We start from the raw sequence: 20,968 nt of genomic DNA, 5'->3' as shown, positions 1-20,968 counted from the left end.
AATGTGATGTCTGACAAATCTCAGGCTTGTGTAGTGGGTCCCCCCAGTTTGTGCAGTCAGCATCAACCAGAGGGGCTATCGTCCGGGTCAAAGTCTGTATGGGGGGGAGCTATCTTCCTAGACCCCCTGATGTGATCAGTCACTATTGAAGACAAAGGCTCACACCCTAGCTGGAAAATCCCCACTATGTGCATGAAGGTCCCAAAATTATTGTGCTCGGCAGTCCGCACAACTGCCATTCTTACCTCCAACCCCAACCCATGCCTGGACTTCCCCGATGCAATGCAAGGCCTCCCAGTAGCCTGCGCAGCCATCTGCCACATCCGAACAGGCCCTGCCACACGAAGATACTGCCGACTCCAACAGGGGCTGCCCAGGGCATGCACGTGCCCAAACAGCCCCAGTTTAAAGGGCCCAGGCAGGAAATTTCCCACGGCACCTCCTGATGACGTCGGGATCCCATGACTATTTAAGGCCACCTCAGCAGCATCTCTTTGCCTTGGCAATAGGTCAACTTGGAAGTAGTGCTTTGCCACAATGTTTCTGCATTCCAGCTCTTGGTTCCATGTTCCTGATTCCTGTTCCTGGTTCCTGTCTTGGAGTTTGGTCCATACTTCTGAGTCCTGTCTTCTTGTGGTCAGTCTTTGACCCTTCGTCTCCTGTCTTCAGTGTCTTCACTCCCACTCATGCTGTTCCTTGCCTTCCCTCTGTCTCTCCATTCCTCCTGGTTCTTTGGATGGATCTCTGCCTTAAGCCCTGCTTGAACTCCAACACTGATTGACCTCCACCTGCCACCAACCACTGCCTGGACATTGACTCTGATTGATGTCTGCTGGCCACTGACTTCTCCCTGGACAGCGACTCCGACTGACCTCTGCCTTCCTCTGATTACTGGCAGATATCAACACCGCTGCTACTCCTTCCACCTTAGATCCTGACCTCCAACTCTATTGTCTCTACGGAAACTCGCTTCATCAGCATAGGCCTGATCCTAAGTCCAGTCGATCCCGGCAACTGAAGGGGAATGATGACTGGTATTGGTGAAGCCCCAGTTGGGCCTCTGCCTCAGCCATCTCCGCCAGCCAATGGTGGGAATCTGCAGGGCTCCTCCCTGCAGGATGTGCCAACCCCACCTTGGTCCAAGGGTCCATGCCCACAATAAATTGCTGTGGCCATGGTCCTGGCAGATGCAACTGTTCTTCAGGCCATTCCGGGTCTAGCACATAAACTCCAGGAACAACAACAATTCCTGGAGATCCTGGCAGCTTCCCGCCTGGACGTTACGGCAGCTGCAGATGCTCCAACTCCTCCCGTGGCAGCATCTTCCACTCCTGCAGCACCGAGTCATCCCATAATACATTAGAGGCTCCTCAGTATGCTGGGGACCCAAAGCTGTGCCTAGGTTTCATCAATCATTATTACATGTGCTTTTCCCTTCAACCAGCACTGTTCCCTGAGGATTCTGACAAGACTACATTCATCCTCTCCCTCCTCAATGGCAAGACCTTGGCTTGGGCCTCCCCACTGTGGGAATGGGTCGATCTGATCCTCCAGGATCTCTGGCAATTTGTCATAACCTTCAAAATCATCTTTGACAAGCCTGGCCAGCTGTCCACCTCAGGATCTGGTCTCCTCTATCTGCACTAGGGTACCCAAATGCTAATGGACTACGCCACCAAGCTCATTTGGAGGGAGGATTGTATACGCATCATCTTTCTGGAGCTCCCAGATTCTCTGGAGGGTCTCATTGATCTAGCCGGCCAAGTTGATCACCACATCCAGCAAGGATCAAGGGAGCTCCTCCTGCCTCAGAGGGTCATTACACTGGCTCTCTGCTTCTAACGGCCGCTATCACCACCTGCGCCAGCCTCTCTTCACTCCTGAGGAAAGACTCCATTGGCATCAATTAGGCCTGTGCCTCTATTGTGCTGGCATGGGGCACTGCCTCGCCCAGTGCCCAATTCGGTCAGGAAACTACAGGGCCTAGGATCCAGCAGGGAGTTGATCCTAGGCTTCACCACCCCAGCTCCCCAACTGACTCTGCCAAAAACAATTTCTGTAAGAAATCAGAACTTCTCCACTTTGGCCCTAGTAGACTCTGGAGGAGGGAATTTCCTGATGAGAGACTTGGTGGATCACGTTCAACTTCCCACTGTTTTCAGGAAGGAACCACTAATCATTTCTTCTATCTACTGAGTTCCCTTGCCCAGAAGGATTACTCACACCATGGCATCTTTAATGGTGCATACCAGAATGCTGGATGTGAATGTTGATGATGTGGAACATCTCGCCTTCCACATCATCAACAAAGCCATCCATCCCATAGTACTGGGCCTACCCTGGCTCCAGTTGCATTCACCCCAGTTTGACTGGACCATACTGTAGCTCACTAGATGGGGGCCCAATTGTCAAGCCTTTTGTTTGGAGCGGTTGCAACCCCGTCTCTGCCTACCCTTGGCTGCCATGTTGCCTGGCATACTCCCACAGTACACTGACTATGCTGATGTATTTTCAAAGAAAAGAGCTTTCGAAGTTCCTTTACATCGCCACTTCTCCTGAAGATCTCAGTGACATCCATGGCAGTTTAACACATGGCTGCTGATATTCATAGCGCCTTCTACGTTCACTTTAGCTCAAAGGCATTCAACATCTATCTGCATTCACGGATTATAAACTTAGAGATATCTGTCACGTTCCATCCATTCGGAGGATGTGTCTGATGATCCACAGCACATATTAGATCCGAAGAAGATATCTCTGGCAACCAGCTAGTCTGTTTCCGCTGGTAATACCACCATTTCTAGAAATGGATCTTGGACGGAGCCCAACATCACCACTTCCGCTGAAGCCTCAGTGACGTCCATAGCAGCTACTTATTACTGCTGAATTCTACATCATCTCTCATCCAGCAACTTCTACTGGATAGTCATCTTTAGAAGTGGGTCTTGAACATACCCTAACATCACCACTTCCACTGAAACCTTCAGTGATGTCCACAGCAGCTCAATCCATTGCTGCTGATATCATCAATAACACTCTGCAAGATTCTTCCAAATCTCAAGATCCACCTGTCATCAATGCAGAAGATGACTTAGAAATTAAGATCAAAGAGATTCTGGATGTTCGTAACAGAGGCAAGATTTTTGAATACCTTCTGATTTGGGAAGGCTTCGGCCCTGATTTAATCTCTTGGGAGCCTCAGACCAATATCTTGGACAAAGAAATGCTTCATCAGTTCTACCTCATCCTTCCAAACCTAAGCCTGGAAGGGGGGGTACTGTTGCGACTGTTGCGACTGTCGCTGCTCGACGTCCTCACTCCATCCTCTTTACCTCTGTGGCAACTCCCTCCGGGTCTGATGGATGGCTGGCTGCCGCGGTGTCTCCATGCTGTCTCCCTCCGGCGTCCCTGGACCGGCTTGATGTTGCAGATCCGCCATGTTGCCTAAAGACCTAGGGCGCGCGCGCGCTCTGATTGAAGTACCAGCAAGAGCGCGAACCTCAGGGGCATCCCCCTGAGATGACATTATCCGCTTCCAATATTTAAAGGTTTCTATTTCACTATCTAACTGAGTTAGCAAGGGGATTGCTTCGGCTACACCTCCCAAGCTACTTTGCCTCCTCGGACTTACCAGAGGTACCCGCTCCTCGGGGGCCTCGCTCTTTTTCTTTACTTTCAGATTACAGATAGGAACCGGTACTCGCTCCTCGAGGGCCCATGTTCCTGGACGCTCTGAAGATTATCTATTGCTTGGAAGCTATCGCTGCTACAAACAATCGTGAATTACCATCGCTCTCTCAGAGCTTTCCCTGGAACCAGGTACTCACTCCTCAAGGGCCTAAACCTTTCCAGCTCCTGAGCTTCCTTGAGACCTTATGTGAGTTTTATCATCTAGTTCTGTTCATGAACTCTGCCTACTCACTTTCAACAGTTTCTCAACCGCTCAGCCATCCTGGATCACCGTTCCAGTACCTGAGGGACTACAGCCCTGCCGGGCATATCAGCTCACTACTGCCACCTCTGGTCGTTTCAAAAATCTGTTTAATAAAAGAACTAATGTGTGTCTGTCTCCATACTCAAGCGTAGCTGGTGGTCCCTCTTGGGATATCCTCCCGGGGGTGTTGTCATCTGCCACCGGCCCAGAGATCCACCCACAACTATATCAGATTCATTACAGATTACTACTCCTTAGCAAGATGATATCTGAGACACTACAAGATTGCTTACTCCTTCTTCTTTAGGAGCTAATAATAATAGATTGCTACTCCACAGTCTAACTAATAGCAGATTTATATCAGATTGCTCCTCCCATCAGATAGCGGAACATATCACCTTCAGGCCTGTAGGTTGAGGCCAGTCCTGGATACTTTCTAATTTCTTAAGGTCCATTTGAAAATCATTCTTAGAAACAATGTATCCCAGGAATGGTACAGACTTTGTGGAATTCACACTTTTCAAGCTTAGCGTATAAGTGGTACTCACGCAGGCATCTTAGAACTTTCTTGACATCCTCCTGATGAGTTTGCAGATCTTGAGAAAGATCAGTATATCATCGAGATATACCTCTACACATTGATAAAGTAAGTCCCTTAAGATGTCGTTCATCATATTTTGAAAGACTGCAGGTGTGTTACTTAAACTGAAGGGCATGATGAGTTATTCAAAGTGTCCATCACGGGTGTTAAAAGCAGTCTTCCATTCATCTCCTTCTTGAATACGAACTAAGTTGTAAGCTCCCTTAAGGTCTAATTTGGAGAATATTTTGGCTCCTTGGAGCCTATAGAACAGTTCAGAAATTAAGGGCAGGGGGTACATGTCCTTGATGGTAATCTCATTCAGACCCCTGTAGTCGATGCAGGGGCGTAAGGTGCCATCTTTTTTCCCTACGAAAAAGAAGCCTGCACCGGCAGGAGATTTGGAGGGTCTGATGAATCCCTTTTGTAGATTTTCTTGTACATAGGTAGACATCGCTTTAATTTCAGCTACTGGCAGAGGATAAACTCTTCCTTTGGGAGGTTCTGAATTAGGTTTCAGATTTATGGTGCAGTCAAACACTCTGTGCGGTGGAAGTACATCAGCTGCTTGTTTTGAGAAAACATCCTGGAAGGAGGCGTATTGTGGAGATAAGCCAGATAATGATGGAGTGGTGGGCATGCAAATGAGTGGTGAAACCTCCGCAAGACACCGACCATGACAGTCTGGTCCCCACTGGGACAGTTCCAACATGGCCCAATTAAATTGTGGCATATGGTCTTGAAGCCAAGGCAGCCCCAATAGCACTGGATGCATGGCTTTTTCCAATACTAGAAATGAAGTGTATTCTGAATGTAGAGCTCCAGTGCGCAGGCCAATGGCCTGGGTGGTCAATGAAACTTCTCCAGGAAGTGGTTCTCCATGGATAGAGGACAATAGTAGAGGCTTAGCTATTGGTGTGGTAGGAATCTGTAGATGTTCAACTAAGCGCTTCAGAATAAAATTACCTCCTGCACCGGAGTCAATGAGAGCGAGAGTCTGAAATTCAAGACCTCCGCAGAGCAGCGATACTGGTAAGGATAATGGCGGAGTAGGAGAATTGAGGCCCAGGAGAAGTCCTCCTGCAGATCCTAGGCCCATCAGTTTCCCGGACAGATGGGACAGGTTTGGACTGCGTGGCCCGATTGGCCACAATACATGCATAACCCCATGCGCTTGCGGAAATGTCTCTCCTTGGACGTTAAGTGGCTAAGGCCTAACTGCATTGGCTTTTCTTCATCTAAGGATGTAGACAGTAAGCTAGAAGCAATCGGCACAGGTTTAGGATGGTTAGCTCCCACTGTAGACTTTTGTGGACTCTTTGCCTCCAGAGTTCAGTCGCAGATGCAGCGGTCAATTCTCCCAGCCAATTCCATCAGAGATTCAAGGGTATCAGGCAAATCACGAGCCACTAACTCGTCCTTTAAGCGAGAGTTGAGACCCTCCATGAATATCACACATAAGCATCCAAAGTCCCAATGTAATTCGGATGCTAAAGTCTTAAATTCAATTGCAAAGTCTGTAAGCAGCTTCTTACCTTGCTGAACATTGAGCAAAGCAGATCCAGCAACAGTCTGGCGAACCGGGTCATCAAAAACAGACTTAAAAAGTTTTAGGAATCCTGGTAAATCGTTCAGGATAGGATCTTCACGTTCCCATAACAGTGAAGCCCAGGCCAGAGCTCGTCCTTCTAGGAACGATAGGATGTAGGTGGTCTTCAGTGGGAAAGAAGGTAGGCTGTAATGAAAAATGCATGCTGCATTGATTAACAAACCCTCTGCTCATCTTGGCTTCACCCATAAAGTGGGTAGGTGTGGATAAAGGTACAGTGGTCTTGAGGGTTACCACAGGGGACAGCAATTCCTTCACAGGAGGAGCTGAAGAATTCAGTTGAGCATGTAACTGATTGAAGGCAGTAGCTAAGCTCTCCAAAGACTTGTTGTTCCGTGATCCGCTGGGCTAGGCCAGGGATGGCCTGCAGGGCCGCGAGCTGAGCTGAGTCCATGTAGTTAGCAATCTGTTGTGTTTGTGGCATTGTGGACCCTCGGTCACTGTGGAGATGACTCCGCCCATGGGGAGGGGCCCCGTGGGGAACCACAGCGATAGGCTAAACTCAGATAGCAGACACGGGATGAATGGAAGGCTTTATTGTACTGCTGTAGATAGATGGTGTGAAGCAGGAAGGTAAGGCACTGAGGTCCGCGAAATGCCAATATGTTCAACAGTCTCAGATGTAGAATCTCACCCAGATGTTCAAGAGAGGTGGGGACCCGTGGTGCGGGCAACGTCGAACCTGGTGGGTGGAGTTGGAGCACCAGATTGTAGAGGTACTCACAGGAGTATAGGCGTCTTCCTGGTAGTGAGATGGGACCGAAGGTCCGTGGTACAGGATACATAGACTGGTAGGCCCTCGAGGAGCGAGTACCTGATAGTCTGGAGATCCTGAAAAGAATAAGAGAGACCCCCAAGGAGTGGTTGTCTCAATTAGTAGAGGCCCCGAAGGGTGATGGAAGCAAGAGACCCCCGAGGAGCGGGAGTCTTGAACTTTTAAAGGAGCGAGGCCCTTGGAGTGTTGAGCGGCGTCTAAGTGTGCAGCTTAGCGTGGTCAGAGTAGCTTAAACCGAAGTCCTTGCTAACTCAAAGGTGTTAGTGAAGTGGAGGCTTTAAATACCCGGAGGTATTGATGTCATGCGGTGGGGACGCCCCTGAGGTTCCCGCCATGACGTGTATTTGATCGTAGGAGATGTGCATGTGCCCTAGGAGGCCAAGGGAATGAGCATGGCGGACTGGAACTCCCATGCTAAGCTGGAGACACCGAGGCACTCAGCTCCGGAGGCAGCCACCCTGCCCAAGAAGGAGGAAAAGGGAAGAAAAGAGGTAAGACAGAGCGGTCGCAGCCGTCTGTGACCGACGGACGCAACAATGGGGATTGGGATCCAAAAATCTTTCTTTTCAATGTAGAGTGGATGATGCAAAGATCTTAAATAAACTAATCACTCAGATATTAATTGCAAGTAGGTGCAAAATTGTTATATTTCTATAAAAGATTATCAGGAGTTTATCAATTGGAAAAGCTTATGGCAATATGGAGGAATAGCATTCCAGATTTTTACATATTTAGAAAATGTTTTAAGAATAGGATAAAGACCACCTTATGGAGGCATGACAATACAGGGAGGGATTTGGGGGATAAGAAATAATGGGGAATATGAGGAGTTTATTGCGTTGCTTGACAGCGAAAAGGAACGAAGACGAGGACATCAAGAGGATTCTGAAGACGAAGACAAATTTACACGAAGACGTCTAGCATGTCAGGACATCTGGACTTTAACCCCCAGGACATTCAGTCAAGAGCATCGAGGAGGTGTCAAGTGAACTGGAGAACAAGACATCTGGACATCTGGACTTCGGACCCCCAGGGCACCCAACGAAGAGCAGTGAGGAGGCTCCGAGAGGCAGAACAACAGGATGACGGACTTCTGGAAGGACAGGACATCAGAAGATGAGCACTTCAGGAAGATCTGAAGGTGAAGACATCAGTAGGGTCGGACGACGAAGACATGGACTTAGGATCCGGTGAGAGACCAAACATGGAACGAAGATGAGACGAAGGATCAGGAACCACAAAGGAAGACAAAGGAATTCCAACATAGATCAGAGTGCCTTGAAGATGCGGAGCTGGACATCAGGAACTCCTGGACCGAAGAGCTGGAATGGAGGATCCAGGAGCATTCCGACTCCATGACTGACTCCTTGTAAAGGTGAAGAGGAACTGCAGATTGAGCCCTTTTGTAGGGCTGAAGAGGAACACCCAGGATGACATCATAAGGAGGAGCCAGGAGGACTGGCCCTTTAAATCCAGACAGGAGGCTTGGCTTCTTGCCTAAGGAGGTAGGACTAGGGACAGCAACAGCCCACTGCAGAGAAGGAGTAGGCCCAAGGCTACGGAGGCGGTTCCTGCTGCTGAAGAGAAGCTGGGGGCGGCTCCTGCCACTGCAGAACATCGGTGGCGGCCTCCAGGCCACGAGGAGGAGCTCCAGGCAGCCTCCCGGCCGCAAGAAGAGGAGCAACGATGGCATCGGTGGCTCCTGCCGCGAAGGTGAGAAGAGCAGGAACAGCACCCCGCCACGCGGGCTCAGTGTCGGCGGCCTCCTGGCCGCAAGGAAATGGTGTCTGCAGCCTCCTGGCCACGAGGTGAAGGAGAGACAGCAGCGGCTCCTGCCACGGAGCACAGCTGCAAGGCCTGCTGTGCGAGAAGGAAGGCGGAGGTGGCCTCCAGGCCGCGTGGAGGCCTGGCAGCAAGGCCCGCCGTGCAGGAGCAAACTGTGGGCGGTCTCCAGCGCGCGGAGACGACAGACGGCATCGGGGCTGGCTGGCTGGCGAAAAAAAGAGGTGAAAGGCTGCTTGTGGGCTAGTTCCCACAAGCAGAATCGTAACATGCTCTTGGAAGCTTTTAGCATATAGGCACAGAATGAGTTCTGAATCTCTCAGAAACTAGTATGATTGTCCTTTGGAAAGTACAGAAATGTCGAAAGTTATTAAATATAACATATATATACAGACACACACACACGCTGATACATTTTTATTGGACTAACAATACATTTCTTGACCAGCTTTCAGGAGCTAATACTCCCTTCATCAGGTCAAAAATTGTTTTGGCGACTTTGCTCATTTATTTTTTCCTCACAGTTGTATTGTGGTATCTTTCGTCTTGGATAAAGTCGTGTGGTTGCTGTTTTAGTCAATTTAAATGAGCAGTAGTAAAATTAAATTTTCATGCAATAAAAATCAGGCTTTACTTCATTTTCCTACCTATGAATGCCATATTTGGAGGCAGGAAAGAATTTGTTTTTGAACTAGACTTGGCTAAATATGTAAGAGAGTCTTTTTTTTTTTTTTGAGGATGAGGACAATAATGGAATTCAAAAGGGCATGGGAGAAACACAGGATTCCTAATGGCTAAATGATGGAGACAAAGAAAAAGAAGTAACCCATGTCAACTGGGGTAACTTGCACAGAGCAACAATTGCCCTAATTATAGAAAAATAATAAAACGAAAGATTGCTGGTCAGACTGAATGAACCACTTAGGTGTTTTTTCCGCTGACATTTACTTTGTTATACCTTCCTCTGGTTACCACACACAGGGGTAGATTTTAAAAGAAGCACACGTGGCCTATATGTGCGTGCGCATGTTATAAAATCCAGGGTTGGCACGTGCAAGGGGGTGCACAATTGTGCACCTTGCGTGCGCCTAGTCCGCTCTGAGCCGCGCTGCCTTCCCATGTTCCCTCCCAGGCCACTCCGAAATCGGAGGGAACTTCCCTAACCCCCGACCCCACCTTCCCTTCTCTTCCCCTACCTCCCCCGTCCTTTCTTCCCCACCTTTGATGACTTCTTTTATTTCAAAACTTACTTCAGCCCTGGGGCTGAAGTAAGTTGCGCGCGCCGGCCAACTGCCAGCATGCAATCTCGGACACAGCAGCAAATGGCCGCTGTGTCAGAGGCCTCTGGCCCTGGACCGCCCACGCCCCGCCCCCTCCCCACCCCTTTTTGCAAGCCCCGGGACGTACACGTGTCCCGGGGCTTTACGTGAGTCGCCGGCCTTTTTAAAATAGGCCGGTTGTGTGCGTAACCTTTTAAAAATCTGGCCCTTAATTTTCTCGTATTTTGTTCTCAGCTCCAATTGATCAAACCCAGCTTAATCATTTTGTATGCCAAAAACAACAAACCATCAGCATTCTAAAGGATCATCTAGCAAAAAACATTTTTTTGCCAGCGAAACTAATTCTACAGTATTTTGTATGCAAAAAAAAAACAAACCATCAGCATTCTAAAGGATCATCTAGCATTCTAAAGCATTCTAAAGGATCATCAGCATTCTAAAGGATCAGTTTCGCTGGCAAAAAACATTTTTTTGCCAGCGAAACTAATTCTACAGTATGGCAATATTATACGTTATGTCCTTCTTGAAAAGCATCTCCTTAGCTTTAGGACTGTACCTGTGTTTTCTCTACTCTCTTTTTCTCTGGCTGATAACTTGTTGGTCACAGTGCCAGGGAGGTCTCCTCCGGCAAGCTCATCTTCAAGCCCAAGACCACTGTCCATGGTCCCTTTTGACAATGCAGACCCATCACGAGCATTGGGACCTAGCTGTCTGCGAAACAAATCATGTTTAACCTGCAAAAAATAAGGAAAATGAGTTGGAAAATGAGGTGCACCTACCTGTGTTCAGAGAGTTCCCTGTTATGATTATACAGCACTATAAGGTGTTCTTGTAATCAAATTATTTGATTGACTCTCTCCCCCTTCCCTCTGCACCTTATTGTTGGTGCAGTGTCGATGCTTGCAGCAGAAGAGCAGCTTGATATTACAAAATGAGCTCTGTAAGGAGGGCCTTCCCCCGGCACATTTTAGAATTAAAGATGCTTCTCATTACAAAGCACGAACAAATCTAAATCTCATACGTGCCTTATAATAGTATAATACAGGGGTAAGGGCAACTCCAGTCCTCGAGTGCCACAGGCAGATCTGGTTTTCAGGATAGCCACAATGAATATGCATGAGATAGATATGCATACAGGGGAGGCAGTGCATGCAAGCATATCTCAGGCTTGTTCATTGTAGATATCCTGAAAACTAGACCTGTTGTGGCCTCTCGAGGACCAGTGTTATCTAACCCTGGTATAATAAGGGGCGGATTTTCAAACACTACGCGCACGGGTACTTTTGTTCACGCCACCGGCGCGAACAAAAGTACACCAGATTTTATAAGATACGCGCATAGCCGCGCGTATCTTATGAAATCCAGGGTCGGCGCGCGCAAGGGGGTACACATTTGTGCAACCTGCGCGCGCCGAGCCCAGCGCGGCCTGCCTGTTCCCTCCGAGGCCGCTCCGAAATCGGAGCGGCCTCGGAGGGAACTTTTCTTCGCCCTCCCCCCACCTTCCCCTCCCTTCCCCTACCTAACCCACCCCCCCGGCCCTATCTAAACCCCCCCATACCTTTGTTGGCAAAGTTACGCCTGCTTTCAGCAGGCGTAACTTTGCGCGCGTCGCCGGCAGCCCCGCTCCGTCCTCCAGTCCTGGGGGCGTGGTCCGGAGGCCTTGACCACGCCCCTGGGCCGGCGCCACACCCCCGGGCCCGCCCCCGAAACGCCGCGACACGCCCCGGAAACACCGCATCATTTCGGGAACGCCCCCGGACACGCCCCCTCCCTCCCCGTTTCGAAAGTCCCGGGACTTACGCGCGCCCCGGGGCTTTACGCGCACCGGCGGCCTATGCAAAATAGGCGCATCGGCGCGCGAGGGCCCTGCGCGCGTAAATCCTGCTGGATTTACACGCGCAGGGGTTTTAAAATCCGCCCCTAAGTGCAATCCTTTTCTCTTAATGCATGAGAGCATCATTGTGCATATGTTTAATTGTTAAGAACTGCTTGCCTTGCTTTGCTTCTTTTACAGTCCTCAAAATCTAAATGTATACATGGTGTCATACATTAAGACACCATTAAAGTGCACATTATACTACATTAGAGATCTGCAAAATTTATAGGTTGGATTTGGAGTCTTGTGAATTATTAGTGCAAACTATCCCTTTTGCTTTAATTTTTCACCCTGTGCTCGTAGAAGCACATTACAAATAGGGAATGACTCTTTCATTTTTGCAAGAATGTGCCAAAACTGTTTTACCATGTCTCCTAGAAAATATGAACACAATATTCAAAGAGAGCTCAACACCTGATTTAAGATGCCCTTAATGGCTGAATATAGGTGCCTAACTGTAATTTTAGGCACCTTAACTTGGAGCTCCTAAAGATGCTTTATTTAGGTACTCAGTGTTGAAAATAAAAACTCAATATCTAAGTTCATTCTCCCACCCTGACTGCACCCTTTTCCCCACCCACTTTTTAGGTATCTAAATTTAGGCTCTAAACCAGCAAACCTTTTTATTCAGAAGGGCGCTTGACTTTTCAAAGGGCGCCTGACTTTTAAAGTTAAGTGCATAGGGCTATTGAATATCAGGCTCTGTTGCTAATATGATTTTGCTTTTTTCCAATACTTTTACTAGATTTTGACTGTTTGCACAAAATGTTGTGCAATACATCTGACAGTGAAAGTTTTGCAAAAAAAACCCCAAAAAAAACAAACCCCAAAAAACAAACAAAACCAAAAAGATGAATTTATTTGCCAAGCAAGCAAGTTGCTCTTTGCACATGCTGATCAGGCCTGTCCTTGTGCACATACAACTATTACAAAATGGTCAAAATTCATGTGAATTGTAGAGATGTGCAGAGTCCAAAAGATTTTTGGTCCATTCATTCATTTTATAGGTCACAATCATTCGTTAGGTTTGTTTCAAATGAAAAACATTTTTTACTTGTTCTTTTTATTTGTTCATTTGTTTCCTGTTAAGAGTCAATGAGGGAACCAATGCAGGCTATTTTGGGATTCCAAATTGGGATTTTGTAATCATTTCTAAAGAAGATGGTGGGTAGATATCGTTAGGAGGGTGAACGCATGCCAGCGCATCAAGACTAAGTCAATATGGTATCAAAGTGGCATAAAAAATCCACAGACCTGTAATGGGGCAAAACAGAACCAGCAGTGACAGGAGTTCTCCAAGGCACCCAATAGAGGAGCAAAACAGCAGCAAATGTGGCCAGATCACATGAAGGTTGCAAAAGCAGGGCAAAGGGCACCAACATTTTTGGCATGAATCCCCCAAGGCTGTACGAAAGAGGCAAAGTGGCACCAAGTAAGGCACTTGAAGAGGGAACAAAGCACCAGAAGAGGCAGAAAACCCACCAAGGCAGTGTTAGAAAGTGAAAGCAAGTGACAAAATGGCATAAAGACCCTAAATCATCATGAGAGGCATAAAGTAGCCACCCAGAGTAGCAAGAAAACCCCAAGGCTCCAAATGAATGGGAAAAGGCAACAACCACATTTGGTAGAAAGCTCGAAGCAGACAGCAGCCAGAGAAAATCCCTGGAAGAAGCCTCTTGTTGTTTCTGTATAGTATCAGATGAAGGCATTGGCTGCTTCAGCTTGGAGTTGTTTTTCACTGGATGCCAAGATGCTACGGATTGGAGGCATCAAATACTTGTTAGCAGTTAACTGTTTAATATCCTGTGATTCAGTGAATTCAGGACATGATTCTTCTTCTGAATCAATTTTTGCAAATACTACCGCCATTACCTTAGAAGCAGTAAACATGGAGGAACAGGGTCCTGAATCTAGGTCCTGCACTTCTGTAGCCCTTGATTTTTGTTGTGGTATAATGCATCGAAGGCTAAATACTGGAAGAGACCAATAACTGTAAAAACAATAAGGGAACAGAGTTTGAAAAAAATGTATGCAAGGACATGAAACAGTTAATGATAAATGAATGAGTAAGGCCTGTGTAAAGCATTGGTTGGCCAGGGCAAGACAGAGTTGACAGGTACTATTGGAGAATGGATTTTGGAAAGAATCTTGAAGATTGCCAGAGCAGTAGAGGATGAACCCTAAGGTACCAAGAGTAGCTTGGAGCGGCGTTAGCAATACTGATGCTGGTGAATATTAAAAACTGAAATAGAAGAAGCAGAGTAACACAGAAGGCACCTTGGCCAAACACCCACTAAGATATACCTCAAGGGCTGAGGCAGGAGGAAAAATGGCATCAAAAGCCAAAAGTACCATGATGGACATGAAGAGCCTGAGGAGTGGTGCAGCAAGCATGCCAAGGATGGGCAGGGGAAGACGAAGAGTCAGTAGATACTGTAAGGAAAGGGGATTTGAAAAGAACCTTGAAGACATTTAAAGTGGAGAATGCCGGTCTCAGTAGGAGGAATGTGGGTGATCCTATCAGTGGATCACCTTTAAACTGTAAAGAATAAGCAGTACCTGGAGTGGAAGGAAGAGCCTAAGGAATGCTGCAGCAAAAGTGCAAAGCAACAGGTGGCCAGGGCAAGACCAAGCATTGGCAAGTACCATAAGGAAAGAGGATTTGAAAAGAATCTCAAAGACAGCCAGAGTGGGGGATGCTGGTCTCAGTAGGAGGAATGTGATTGATTCTACTAGTAGACTAGCATATGATTCTGTACAACTGTAAAGTTCAAGCTGTGCACATATTGGGGTAGATTTTATAAATGTACGCACGTGCGTACTTTTGTTCGTGCACCAGGCGCGAACAAAAGTACGCTGGATTTTATAAGGTACGCGCGTAGCGGCGCGTATCTTATAAACTCCGGGGTCGGCGCGCGCAAGGAGGTGCACATTTGTGCAACCTGCGTGCGCCAAGCCCAGCGCGCGCTGCCTGTTCCCTCCGAGGTCGCTCCGAAATCAGAGCGGCCTCGGAGGGAACTTTCCTTCCTCCTCCCCTCACCTTCCCCTCCCTTCCCCTACCTAACCCCACCCCTGCCTTTGTTGGCAGATTTCCGCAGGCGTAAATCTGCGCATGCCAGCGGGCTGCTGGCGTGCCATCACCCGACCCGGGGGCTGGTCTGGAGGCCTCGACCACGCCCCTGGGCTGGTGCCATGCCCCCAGGCCTGACCCCGAAACGCCGTGTCACTCGCGGCCTGCCCCCAAAACGCCGCGTCACTTGTGGCACGCCCCCGACACGCCTCTCCATGCAAGCCCCGTGACTTATGCGTGTCCCAGGGCTTGCACGCGCCGCCGAGCCTATGTAAAATAGGCTCGGCACATGCGTGCATCATACGTGCGTACCCCTTTGAAAATCTACCCCATTATGTATACACAAATGGTACAGTAAAACTGTGAATGGCTTAGTAAATCAGTTATGGTTCCATCAATTACTTGTATAACTGTGGTGATTGCTAAGTTAATATATGCTGATGAGTGCTGACCCCCAAAGCGTACAATGTGGTGAATTGCAAACAGCAGAAAGTCATCAAAAACCCCAAGACATATAGTATGGTGAATCGCAAACAGTATAAAATTGTCAAAACCCCTAAGGCATCCAGTGTTTGGAATGCAAACTGCACAAAGTTGTCTAAACCACCAAGGCAAGGAATGCGGTCCATTGCAAACAACACAAAGGCCTAGATAGGCAATGATAGCAAGATGGAAAACTATAAAAGAGGTGGGGTTGGAGGAAAACCTTGTATTTCTTTTTCCTTTTTTCATATTTTTTTCTGGGGACAAAACACCCCAGTATAATTAAGAAATAAATACAGTGGGAGAACTAGGCTGAGATTCAAACAGCAAAGAACATGAAGGCACCAAAATTCCCATGCTGGTACTTCCAGGGCATGGTAGGTAGGCATATAAGCAGCAAGATCCCCAAAGTGATATATCAGTAACATGCAAGGTAGGCAGAAAACCACTAAAATGGTATGTCAGGGGCATGGCAGGTAGGCAGAGTGGTAGCAGTAAGGAACGTAAGATTTTATCTTGTGGGCATGGCAGGTAAACAGAGCAGTAGCAGTAAGACCCTGATAGTAGTACATCTGCAGAATTGCAGGTAGGCATATGGCAGCAAGATCTCTAAGGTGGTATCTCAGGAGCATGGCAGTTAGGCAAAGCTGCAACAAGACCTTCAAGGTGTTTTCAGTCATTTTGCCACTCATATGGAAATTCTCGAAACCCAAGCAAAGGCAGATTAATTTTCAAAGATTATCTTTTCCATCAATTCTAATGCCAGCCTTGAGTGATGAGGGCTCACGATGTCCCCTGCCATTGAGAAGATTCATTCCCTGGGCATGCTAGTTGGTGGACAAGAAAGACAGCACTGAGCCACCTTGGCTAGACAGCTGACATGTTAGCCCAATATGCCAACATGTGTAAGGGGTGTGAGCCCTTGTGCTGTGGCGTTGTTGACACTTCCTAGTCAGCAAGCCCACTAGGCTCACGCTGACAGCAGGTGGACACATGCTGGTCCAGGGACAGGTTTGAGCTTTACCTAAACCAACCTTGTTCCTTGCAAGTTTAGCCCTTGTTTTCCAGGGGCCAGCAGGTCTTAGTTGGGTCCTGTGGGTGATCCACAAAAGAGTCCAGGGATGGGCCAACAGTCTGGGCAGGCAAAAGACAGATGTAGTCAGATTCCAGGCAAGGCCAAGTCCAGGTTGCAAGCATGTCCAAAGCAGAAGTCAGAACTGGAGAATCAAGCCAAAACCAAGAAAACACAGAGGAACAAGACAGATGAGATAAGGCAAGGTGAGATACCAAGGGACAGGACAAGACAAAATGGACAAGTCAAGGCAAGACAAGTTTTTGAAGATAAGAACAACACAACAGAGGCAGAGCAAGGGCAGGGGAGAGCAAGATTGAATGAGGCATGGTTGGATGAGGCAAGGAGAGGCTTGACAAAGCTGGACAAGGCTGGGCTAGAGAGACGAGGCAAGGCTGGGTTGGAGAGTTGAGGCAGGAAGCAGAAATGCAGGAAAGGAACATATACTGCACACTGGAATCAGGAGACCCATTGCTGAGGAAAGGTAGAGACGTCTTGAGAATCCTTTATAGGGCTAAGGCTGGTGAAGTCATCAATGGGCGCCGCAGACTTTTCCCACCGTGGGCCTTTAAATGAGGTGACGTCAGGTGTGCACACACCTATGCAAGGTCATCTGGAGATGACAGTCATGGCAGAAGCCCTGCAGCATTATATGCCTGCTGGTGGCACCAGGGTGAGTGCAGTGGCTTTCAGGGACGTCCCACGAGTCGCCAAATGTAGCAACATGTCTGTATCCATTTCCTCAATAGGCTCTATGAGACAGCGTGTCACAGAAATTTGTGCTGGGGTGGACCAAGAGTCTCTCTTGCCAGCTGCTGTTGCAAAGGCCTGTATCAGGAGAGATAGTTCTTTGTGGCCAATGTGGTTTTGGTATATTAAAATGAGAAGGAAGTACTAGCTGACAACATGCTGCTCCTACTTGCACAACTGTTTGAGGTGGCCACTCTTATGTGCTACATCCCTACTGTACCTCTGCCTCTGGTGCCCCTGTTCACATACCCTAGCTACCAGCATTTCCTTCATAAATCTGAGATGTTGGGACTGGAGGGAGAGACTTCCTTTCACCTGTGGATCACAACATGTGGCAAGTATGCATGTATTGTTTTTCATGAGAGGTTTCATTCTCTATTGCACCTGGCACTGTAAGGAATCCAGAAACCGCAGTACCTCTGCTTCCAATTCCATTCCCTCTTGTTCATGGAAACTCTCCTACTTTTCTTCCAGAATATTTTCTATAGGGTTGATTCTACCCAGGTTGGCACTTTTTGAACTCAGATTCTCCATGGCATCCTTGAAGGGCTTCAGGATTTCCATCAGCTGTCTCATCACTACCCAATCATAATGCCCTGGGGTGCTACATCTATCTCTGTTTCCAGAGACAGATCATGAAGGGGTGTATACTGCTCTACTAACCTTTGCAGCATCATATAGGTGGAATTCCAGCAGGTGCCAACATCTTGAATCAGATGCTTGTGAGTCATCCCAAATTCTTCCTGCTTCTCATGAAGAAGCTGGCCTCCCTTCACACTTTGATAGAATATCCTATTTTTCTACACCTCTCTATCGGGCCCTTCAAGAATAGATTCCCTTGATCCCTGGTACCCAGCAACCCTGCCAGGTGCATCAATTGTGAAAAGCAAACAGATACCTCCATCTTCTATTGCCTTTAATATATTTGCATCACAATCTGTCACAAAGAAACCTGTCTGAAAACTCCTGCCTCTGCAGTCTAACTGCCAACCCTTAAGTACCTTTCTTATGGATGATAGAATATTGCACATGATATGATGGCTATCCATCAACTGGGTGTGCAGCAAAACCCACTTATACCCTTATATGCCATCCCCACTAGAGCTGCTTCCTGCCGCTGCTTCAGTCAGGTCCCACCAGTGTGCTGTCATGGAGAGGTAAATATGCGTAGCATTTGTGCAAGTCAAGATTGTTGCGAGTGTTTTCGGTGGACCCTTGGGCCGGCCTGATGGAGAGGATAGATGGAAAGAAGAGAAGTCTCCGTGGATGGAATACAGGCTGGGAGGCGGATACCTTGCCAAGCGATGAGATAGATCTTCACCCTGGAAGCCCGAACTCCCCCAGGAGGAGCCTGTAGGAGCCGGGCCGCTGGGCCTTAGGAGACCGAAGGAGATGACTTCACCCTGGAAGCCCGAGACTCCCCCGGGAGGAGCCTGTAGGAGCCCGGGCCGCTGGGACTTAGGCGATCAGGAAAACCAGTGGAGACAGTCTGGGGTCGAGGCAGGCAGCAAACACGAAGCGTCGTAGGCAGGCTGAAGTCAGAACCAGAGAAGTGATACCAGGACAGGCAGAGAAGATCCGGAACCAGAACAAAAGCAGGAACAGGAATCTGGAGCACAAGGAACCAGGACTGGAACTGAAGCGGGTACTGGAACAGGAGATAAGGATCTGGACCAGGAACTGGAGTGGGACAACTGGAACAAGGAACCAGCGAGGAAGCAGGCAAGCACACAGAGCACACAGCAACTAAGCACCAGAAGGTAACCTTGTGGCAAGGCATCTAGCAGAGGCAGACGCCGGCCTTAAGTATTTGCCGGCGTCTAACGTCATGGAAAGGGGCGGCCCGCAGTATGGCGGGAAAGTCCCTTTAAATTCACCCTCCTTGCGCGCGCGCGCCTAGGAGGGGAGGGGCTACGTTCAGTGAGTCGGCGGCGTCTCCCTCGTGGAGACGCCACCCAGAACAGGCCGTGCCGGCCCGCCCAGGCATGGAGGCTGCCACCGAGAACCAGGCCCAAGGACCGGTGGACTACCGTGGGGCTCCCGGCCCCGGGACCCCGGAAGAGAAGGTAAGGTCCCGGTTGCGAGTGTCGCGACCGGGACCGCAACAAAGATATCGCTGGTGAAATGCATGGTACATCTGTCTTAGCCAGCTGCACCTTTATGTAACTATGGCACTGGTTGTACAGGGTACAGATGACCTTCCTACATACTAAATGTTGTCCTGGAGGAAACTTTGTAATTCGGGGCTAACTTATTGAGCAGACTCTTAAAAACCACATTCTCCACCACGTTCAGGGGCTAGTCATCTAGAGCAATCATTTTCTCAATGGTCTTTGTTATTATTTTAGATGCAGCCTGCCTCTTGCTCCGTGTTATGGGCCCTGAAGTCTGGGAAACCCACCTGGAGAGCAGCACGGGACTCCAAGGCAGGACTCGAGACAAGACAAGAGCTGGTCTTCCTTCTAGCCAGCCCCCTCCCCCACAGGTTGAGTCCTTGGGTTCTGGGGGCCAGTAGGTCTCTGCAGCAGCAGTACCTTATTGTGGTGAGTCCACTCAGGCAAGACTTGGACAAGACAGGTTGGAAACAAGGCTTAGACAAGGCAGACAGAAAACAAGGCTTGTACAAAGGCTGGGCAGGCTTGGTAGGCTGGAAAAGGCAGGCAAGGTTCAGCAGGCTGGACCGGCAGACTTGACTGGCAGGACAAGACAAAGCTGGATGCTAAGCAGCACCTGGAACTAGACAAGCCAAGGGTGAGACAAGGCAAAGCAAGACTCTGAAACAGGCAGAACTGGACAGGATACAGGAACAGACAGGACAAGACTAACCAGGCAGACTAGGGCAGGACCTTAACAAGGCAGACAAGGGAAACACTGAACAAAGAACACAGCAGCCCGAAGGCAGAAAGGCTCAGAACAGACAGAATAGGCCCAAAAGCCTCAAGGCAGGATACAAGAGGGAATAGGCCTGAGAACCTCAAGGCAAGGCAAGGCAAGGCAAAAGGCCCATAGGCCACAAAGCAAAAAAGAAGGCCTGTAGGCCACAAGCAAGAGAAAGGAACAGGTCATGGAACCAGATGTGACACCATGAGAAGACAAGGTTAGAATGGGAAGACTGGTTTACATAGGGTTGGGACTTGAGCGTGGCAAGGACAGTGAAGAGAAACTTGGCAAGACTAGTGATGAGACGACACTGAATCCAAGCAAATCCCCTTCCCCCATGGAGTCCCACAAGGCTCTTCCTTATCCTCAACAGTATTCAACATCTACATGATTTGAAGCTCCAGGGAGGAAGATTCAGAACCAATGTCAGGAAGTATTTCTTCACGGAGAGGGTGGTGGATGCCTGGAATGCCCTTCCGGAGGAAGTGGTGAAGACCAGAACTGTGAAGGACTTCAAAGGGGCGTGGGATAAACACTGTGGATCCATAAAGTCAAGAGGCCGCCAATGAAGAGTAGGTGACTCGCCAGAATGATGGCTACTGCCTGGAGACAATACCCTTATTCAATAAACATACACATGGTTACTGTGACTCCAACATCACTCTAAGCTTCAACAGCAAGAGGAAATGTGGAAAAAAGGATTTGCACTCTCAAAGACGGGAGTAGCTGGCTTGTTACGGCGGTTACTACCCCAACCAAATATCCAAATTACTACCTCCACCTTCCTCTATTCCTGATGCCTTTCAACTAGCTTGATCACTCCATTCTTATACTTCACTTTCAATGCATATCCAGCATAGTTCTCTGCTTCAACAGC

General features: G+C 48.5%; 1 protein-coding gene across 4 annotated transcripts in view; it reads right to left on the bottom strand.

Annotated features, from left to right (window-relative positions):
* The window catches only part of STMND1 (stathmin domain containing 1), a 143,865-nt gene that overhangs the window by 41,578 nt on the left and 81,319 nt on the right, over positions 1 to 20,968 (bottom strand). For all 4 annotated transcript variants that reach the window (XM_029590707.1, XM_029590705.1, XM_029590706.1 and 1 more), the window contains exon 2: positions 10,517 to 10,694. In XM_029590707.1, coding sequence (XP_029446567.1) covers positions 10,517 to 10,622 — 106 coding nt within the window. In that variant the 5' untranslated portion in view covers positions 10,623 to 10,694. The remainder of the gene's footprint in view (positions 1 to 10,516; positions 10,695 to 20,968) is intronic.

This window comes from Rhinatrema bivittatum, chromosome 2 (genome assembly GCF_901001135.1).
Source record: "Rhinatrema bivittatum chromosome 2, aRhiBiv1.1, whole genome shotgun sequence".
NCBI lineage: Eukaryota > Metazoa > Chordata > Amphibia > Gymnophiona > Rhinatrematidae > Rhinatrema > Rhinatrema bivittatum.
This window is presented reverse-complemented; position numbering and strand designations above follow the sequence as displayed.